The following is an 8,071-nucleotide window of genomic DNA, read 5'->3' on the forward strand; positions in this document are numbered from 1 at the left end:
GATATCTGAATCATTTATGCGGAATCAAGAAAGATGAGGTAATACTGTAAGAGAGAGGTAGTTACTGTACCTGCGGAATCAAGAAAGATGAGGTAATACTGCAGGAGAGGAGGTAGTCACCATTGTAGCAAGAAACCAAGAAAGACGTGCAACTCCGGATTGCATCAGAACGGGACAGGTGACTACTGCATAATGTAAGGAGGACTCCCCTCACCATGAGCACAAACCTTACACTCAGACCCGTACTTAATAATAGAATTGTAGCTCCACCAGAGAGGAGGCACGACAGACACTACAGAAAAACGCAGATACAACCGACAGTAAAGATTTCAAACTGGAAGCTTAGCTTCCAGCGCCCTTCCAGACCGGAAGGACTTCCCGCTCGCAATTGACGCTGATCTGCCCCACCGGCGTGGAAGTGCAGGCTGTTAGTCTACCGCGAGCTCCCTTCCAGCATCCCTGCGATACTGGATCACTTCGAAGTATACCAGTTCGTCGGCAAACTGGATTATGGACAATTCAAGGAACAATGACCCTTTGGAACACATTCCTCCCCCGAACCCACTACTGGCATCAATTAATCGTTTGGTCGGTCGCTCAGACGAGCAGCATGCTTTAATCGATGGCATGCGGCACTTGCTGGAATCAGAATTTTCATCAGTTGCCGAAGCAAAATGCAGTGCACTGGAACTTTTACCACTCCCAATTGTTTTGTCCAGCAGTGTCCTCAAGTCTCCAATCATTTTCCAAATCCTCCGCCAAGTACTGCGAAAAATTGGAATAACCTTTGAGCAAAAGCATGGACTCCTCGTTTCACAAGCGGTTTCTGAAGCGCTGTATCGCGATGACGTCAGTATGATTCGCACTGCTCGTGAAGAAATCAAATGCTTCAAGAGCTGCAGGAGCGGTGAAGCACCAGCCATGTCAAATGTGAACACAAGTTTAGTTGCAAGCGATAGAGTGGTTGGTAACAAATTTTCTGCTCACAACGAACAGATGGCTTCTTCCAGGAATGTCGATTCAACGTCACGACATTTTTCCGAAAACAGAAGGTTCAGCGGTATATTAGGAAATTCGCCTAGTCTGCCAGAAACCCAAAAGGCGTATCTTACATATTGTGAACAGAAAACTTTCCCTCGTGCAGATCGTGTTAAATTGGTATCCTTAATTTTAAAGGGACCGGCTCTCGGATTCTGGGAAGAGCACATACAGCCTGACCCACAAATCACTCAAGTGGCATCCGTGTTCAGCATGCTTGAAAAGCAATTCGATTCGCCAGCACATCAACGCCAAATTGAGGCAATGACTGTAAGTATGAACATAGAAGATATACGAAGGAAAGAGTCATGCTCGCGCGTAGCTGCTTTAGGTACACTCTATCATGAGGTCAGTCGTCTGAACGAACAGTTCCCGAAGGAAAAAAGAGGCGAAGTTTTCAAAATTAATACACTTATGAAGATTGTAGACCGATATGTGTGGTCTCGCTCAGCGGAGGAGGACGTCATGCAAGGGAAACTTAAGTACCAAGACTTATACACTAAGCTCTCAGCATCTCTGGTTATTTGGGAAAACGAAGTAAGGCGTGGAGGCAATGACCCTGAGTCATCTGACGATTTTCGAACGGCTCAGAGCTCAAGTTTTATTGGATATGGCGCGCAATACGCATATTCGAAGCAAGGAGGCAGGAATATTCGCTTCGGGAGTATGCAGCCATTTCGTGCCCCCGTTCGTTCTCCCGTCATGAGAACCGCTCAATCGACAAGCGGACCCGTTTTCGCGAAAAGTGATAGAGATCGAAAAAGGGACATGACCAAAGTACAGTGTTTTAAATGAAGGAGATTCGGACATTATAGAAGCGACTGCAGGGAACTGAGTGGAGGAAACCTTGCTGAAGCCGCGAGGTCTAGGATGAGAGAAATTGGAGGAAGTCCCAACACAGCAGCTGCACAAGTACTGTATGAGCTTGTCGTTGATGAACAAGAATATTTCAGCCCCAGCAACAGTGAAGAGAGCATTAGCGAGGACGACCCCAATCTTTTTGAAACACTTCTCCTGTCCAATCTCGAACTTAAACAGGAGCCCCACGTCAGTACAGAAAGCATAAGGGACGCAGCACTGGGAAATAATTTTGGGGGTGAGGACGAATTGGCTCAGGCGAATTTTCAGGTGCCAGACAGATCATAAAACATGGGCTTCTGTCTGGCGTCAAACGGCCAAAGGAACCAGACAAGTTTCCAGTAATTGGAGATCCCGTAAAGGGCTGTCGAGTTTCTACACAGAATGTTTACGCCCTAACTCTCAGGAACACTACAGTACAGCAGTTTGAAGGCGCATGTCTAGATACTGGAGCATATCGTACCGTTGTAGGTCTCTCTCAGCTGCTCCTTTATGAGAAGAAATATGGCGTCACCCTCAAACCTTGGCGAGAACCAGCAAACTTTATTTTCGGAGATCACGTATCGCCCTCTCTACGAGTGGTATTCTTAATCATTACAACTCCCCATGGACCAGTACAAGTTAAAACGCACGTGGTTAAGCCAAATATCCCATTTTTGATTGGCCTGGATGTTCTAGATTATCTCGGATGGAACATATTAACTGTGCAAAACAAATTGCAGTCTGTCTACGACGGATGGCTCATGGACTGTGTAAGAAAAAACGCGCACATATATATCGAATGGGATAAAACCGAGTCCATATACTACTCAGCAGAGACTCTCCGGAAATTGCATCATCAATTCATGCACCCCTCCACCGGAAAATTACTCAATCTGCTTCGTCGGGCGTCTCATGAGAAGCTCTGTAAAAATACCAAAGCAATTTTGGAAGACATCCGCAAGGCATGTCATGTCTGTGAGACATACTCGTGTAGGCCTGTGACTTTCAAAGTGCGAATGCCAACCGAAATAATTTTTAACAGAGAAGTGAGACTGGACTTGATGTTCCTGAAAGGGAAACCGGTACTACACGTCGTGGACAGAGATACAAATTTTTCTGCTGCTCGATTTTTACCGTCCCAGTCATCGGAAGCCATTTGGAACACTTTCTTGTATTGTTGGGTTACTGTTTACACAGGCTATCCTCTAAAAATGTTGACCGATCAGGGAACCGCGTTCTGTAAATCTGAACACTGGCAAAGGCAATGCGAGGAGGCAGAGATTACACTGCGTCACACAGGAGTGGAGTCACATAACTCCCTGGGGAGCGGCGAAACGTATCATGCTCTTCTTAGACGCATTTACCACAAGGTTTCTATGTCGAATCCGAATTTCTCAGCACCACTATGTCTATCTCTGGCAGTGAAGGCAATTAATGATACAGCAGGCCCAAGTGGATTGGTCCCCTCACTTTTGCTTTTTGGGACATTACCAAGGCTTCCTAGAGATCATTCTGACAAATCATCCCTTAAATCTCACCCAACCTACAAAGAAAAAATGAATGCTCTTGCCCTGGCTCGGAAAGAATTCGAAACAATCATCACAAAAAATCGCATCGACTTGGCTGTCCGAAAGAAAATACCCCCCTCAGCAAAGCATAAATTTCACCCCGAAGAGATGGTTTATGTCTACCGGGAACGAAAGCGGAAATGGGAAGGACCATTTAGAATATCTAAAGTGCATCACGACAAGTCTGTGATACTGGAAGTCTCGAAGCATTTGCACCAGCAGTTTAACATTTCCCAAATTAAGCATGCCATAACAGATACCAATACCGAATCCTCCCAACCTCACGCGAAACACAGGCAGCTTTCTCAAATTAATCCGGATCACGAGCTGAGACGCAGTGCAAGGGTGAGAACAGAAACCGATAGATACGTTCCAACATTTTTAGTGAGAGACGCTGTTCGAGGAAGCGGCATTTTGTATACAGAGGTCATCAGCCCACGCGATCCGAGAAGCGGAAAATTTGAAGAAGCAAAGTTGAAGGAACTCACGGGGCTCATCGAGAAAGGAACGTTTAAAATTGTTCTGCGAGAGGAGGCAGGCGAAAGACCAAATATAATTCCTACTCGTTTTATCCTTGGCATCAAGCACGGAGATAACGGTACCGAGCTTCTAAAAGCCCGCTTCGTTCTTGGTGGTCACCGCGATCGCGAAAAGCCCTTCCTGGTTCACAACTCAACGACACTACGCCATCACTCAGTTCGAATATTGGTTGCTCTTGCCGCAATTTTTGGGTTCAACCTATGGTCCTCGGATGTCAACCAAGCCTACCTACAAGCTGCAGAGAATTTACAACGCAAGATTTTTATAAAGCCGGACATTTTGCAGTTGTCCTCAAATGAGTTAGTACAAGTAATTAAGCCCTTGTATGGGCTAACAGAATCAGGAGACTACTGGGGAGAAACGAGCAAAGACCATCACACACAAGATCTCAAAATGGAAGCCACCGATGGAGACCTTTCCCTATTTTTTAAGAGAATTGGAAATCGACTTGTTGGTCTATCGGGAAATTATGTTGATGATTTTCTCCGGGCCGGGAATGCCGAATTCAAAAAGCAGTCCACAGCTACCACCGCAAGACGTTTTGATACAAAAGAAATACAAACACCACCGCTGACCTTCACCGGCGTGGCACTATCAGAAGAAGGAGACAAACGCTGCTTATCTCAAAACAAATATATTTCTCGTCTGAGGAGGCTATCAATGGACGATGGATTTGCTCAGTACACATCCTGTTGAGCCAAACTTTTGTGGATGGTCCACTCACGTCCTGATATTGCTTGTGCGGTTTCCATGGCGACCCAGGTAACGGAAAGTCTTTTCTCTAAGGAATCTCGCATTTTAATTAACAAAATTGTAGCACACCTTCACAAAACGCCACACATTAAGCTCTCATACACCAAGCTTGACTTTAACTCACTCTTCATTGTGACGTACACCGACTCCTCCTTTCAAAGCAATCATGACTACAGTAGTCAGCTGGGTTTCATAATACTTTTAGCTGACAAGTTCAACCACTGCTGTATTATACACTATTCCTCTCACAAGTCCAAGCGTGTTGCAAGATCGAGCATGGCAGCTGAAGCTCTGCCTTTCGCGGATGGATTTGACAATTCCTTCATTATCAGGCATGACTTACAAAGAATCATGGGGAGACCATTACCATTGCTCATGTTGACAGATTCGAAAATACTTTTCGATGTTCTCACGAGAAAGAAGTACACAACTGAAAAGCGGATCATGGCAGATATTGCATCTACAAGAGAGGCATACGACGCAATGATTATTTCAAACATCGGTCTCATCAAGAGTATACACAATCCCGCGGATGCCCTTACCAAAATAGGTGCAAACAGTGCCCTTACGACATTACTTCAAACCAACAAAATCAATCATCCCATTGAGCAACACGTAGTAAGCTCGACGAGGATAACAAGTTGATTCCTTAAAAAAAAGGGGGGAGGGGAAGTGTTAATATATCTGAATCATTTATGCGGAATCAAGAAAGATGAGGTAATACTGTAAGAGAGAGGTAGTTACTGTACCTGCGGAATCAAGAAAGATGAGGTAATACTGCAGGAGAGGAGGTAGTCACCATTGTAGCAAGAAACCAAGAAAGACGTGCAACTCCGGATTGCATCAGAACGGGACAGGTGACTACTGCATAATGTAAGGAGGACTCCCCTCACCATGAGCACAAACCTTACACTCAGACCCGTACTTAATAATAGAATTGTAGCTCCACCAGAGAGGAGGCACGACAGACACTACAGAAAAACGCAGATACAACCGACAGTAAAGATTTCAAACTGGAAGCTTAGCTTCCAGCGCCCTTCCAGACCGGAAGGACTTCCCGCTCGCAATTGACGCTGATCTGCCCCACCGGCGTGGAAGTGCAGGCTGTTAGTCTACCGCGAGCTCCCTTCCAGCATCCCTGCGATACTGGATCATGGTCATGGTTACAGTCGCCTTTGCTGTGAATGACAAGCGCGTCGGGGAAGACATCTCTATTGAACAAGATAGCGCGGAGGACATGAAAGTTGCAGACCGATCTCATTTCGACTGTCCGGACTCTCCCACCGGAAGCTTGAAAATTGCTAGACAACAATGCCGCAAGTATCCCGTTAACATACAATGCCGTGTCGCTCGTTACCGCGGATGGTGGTGCACCAGTCGTGATCATGATGATTAGGACTGCTCGCTGAGCTACCCGCACCACCTGGACTGCAGTTGTTAGAATGGACTCAAGGGGTCACCATGGGATTATCAAATTCTTTGTTAGTCTGGAAGTCGACGACAGCTGTTTCAGTCTGAAGGCCAATACATCGCAAAACAATTTCAATCCCTTTTCATGAAGTGTAGTTGCTCGCAAAATTATCTGCGAAGGCTCTCTTTAGTTGGCAGTGCGTGTGGACATCGCGATGTACTCCCTTGCAGTTACAAATAAAATGATGATAACCGGTATCAATGCCTATTCGAACAAAAACTTCTTTTTCCATATCAATAATTCATCCATGTAATCTAAGGCAATCAGCAAACGACAACTCCTGCCTTTCCGCGGATTATCAGTGCCTTCTATGGCAACTTCTCCATCAAATACCCAGACCCACATGTACTCTGATACTAATGTACGTGTCAGAAACATGTTCACCATGCGGTCATAAATCAATACGAAGGGTATCTTATCTTAAAAGTGCAAAGTCCACCGGCCATTTTCCTACGGCAAGTTGCCATGGTATCTGTTCATGTTTACGTACATGTCAGACGCTGCTTCCAGCGGTGCTGTAACGGGCTGCCATCTGCTATGCTCTTCCGAATCGGTTAAATCAGACCGTGTCCACGCAGATAGCATGGACACGCGTATCTCTACGTCGCGCGCCGTCAATGGCGCTCGCGTGTGGCACTATTTCCGTGGGGGAAGTGTCTTGATTTGAGTGGTGAAGGTGTGAGGTGCCTTGCCCCTCTGTTTATTGCAAAGATAGCTACTTAAGTAGAAGTACCTGTTACCGCTGAAAGCTTGACGAAGCAGGGATCACAGAGATGATGCTGCAAAAGGAAAGACATTGTAAAGGATGAAGCCATAAAAGAATCAGTGCTGCTTGTGGTGTCACTAGTTGTTCCCATAAAAGCTCACACTGTGTGCAACAGTCCGCTCTCTCAGAAGAGAGGTTGAAGTTAATTGGAAATCGACGAGAGAGCTGCCTTGACGAGATCTTGGTCAGGATACAAAGAGAGGAAGTGGGTAAGTATCACGGGAATGTCTTCGCCCATGTTGCGGATTGGTTCCCACGGGGGTTCCTCGTCATCGAAGCCCTGCCACTTTGCCTGTACTTCGTATTGTTGGATGTGCCATCCGAATCCAGCAGTGACTGGAAAGTGCGTCAACTCCTCACCATTCCCCATCAATGTTGCTGCGTCCGCGTTACTCGGTCTCTCTGGTGCCAGTGAAATTACCAATTAGACCTTTTTCTAAAAATCTGTGTACTGCCGCACCAATAAAAGGAAATTCGGGGTTTCTCTGACCCAGTACGGCTTGAGATTCTGTATCTCCTCCCAGTTGATCAGCAAACACAGAGCATCGATAACCACCAGTTTGAAGTCATTTGAGGCAGGGGAAGTAGTTTTTTAAATTAATTTATGAAAGATGTTACCACAATATACTTTCGGGGAAGGGTACCATTTTAAAAGTACTGTATTACAGGGACTTCCGAGTAGCAATTTAAGTACTGTATTCATTTACAGGAGAAGAGTAGAGTACTGTAGAACAGATAAAGTTCATGCGAACTGCCGCAGTACGAGGTTAGAGTTTCCATAAAACCAAAGTTAAAGCTTCATTTTAATAAAGAATGACATGTCGGAACAACTGGAAAGTTAAACGCAATCATTGCAATTGTGAACTGCACTTTCATCCCCATAAACTGAATTTTGAAATGCCTACTTTTGGGTTTATTTCGGCACAAAAGAGTCATATTTGTCCCAGAAATTCTGCTCCGGATTTTTATAAACTCGGTATATGCAATAACGAATAAAACTTCGTGACATTAACAGTGGTCGTAAGAAGCGTTTCCCGTGCGCATTTAAGACCTAAATGTTTTCCAGACCTATGTGTATTCGTATTAAAAATCACT

General features: G+C 45.3%; 2 protein-coding genes; both read left to right on the plus strand.

Annotated features, from left to right (window-relative positions):
• The first annotated feature begins 5,976 nt into the window (after positions 1-5,976).
• On the plus strand, positions 5,977-6,411 carry CHC_T00000503001 (hypothetical protein). XM_005717804.1 is given in 2 exon segments: positions 5,977-6,135; positions 6,136-6,411. The coding sequence occupies 1 exon segment, from the start codon at positions 5,977-5,979 to the stop codon at positions 6,133-6,135; it is 159 nt and encodes a 52-aa protein (XP_005717861.1). The 3' UTR covers positions 6,136-6,411.
• On the plus strand, positions 6,411-6,731 carry CHC_T00000504001 (hypothetical protein). Its single transcript, XM_005717805.1, has one exon. It carries the CDS (start codon positions 6,411-6,413, stop codon positions 6,729-6,731), a length of 321 nt encoding a protein of 106 aa, XP_005717862.1.
• Positions 6,732-8,071: the final 1,340 nt, after the last annotated feature.

Source organism: Chondrus crispus, genomic scaffold, assembly GCF_000350225.1.
Source record: "Chondrus crispus Stackhouse genomic scaffold, scaffold_355, whole genome shotgun sequence".
Lineage (NCBI taxonomy): Eukaryota > Rhodophyta > Florideophyceae > Gigartinales > Gigartinaceae > Chondrus > Chondrus crispus.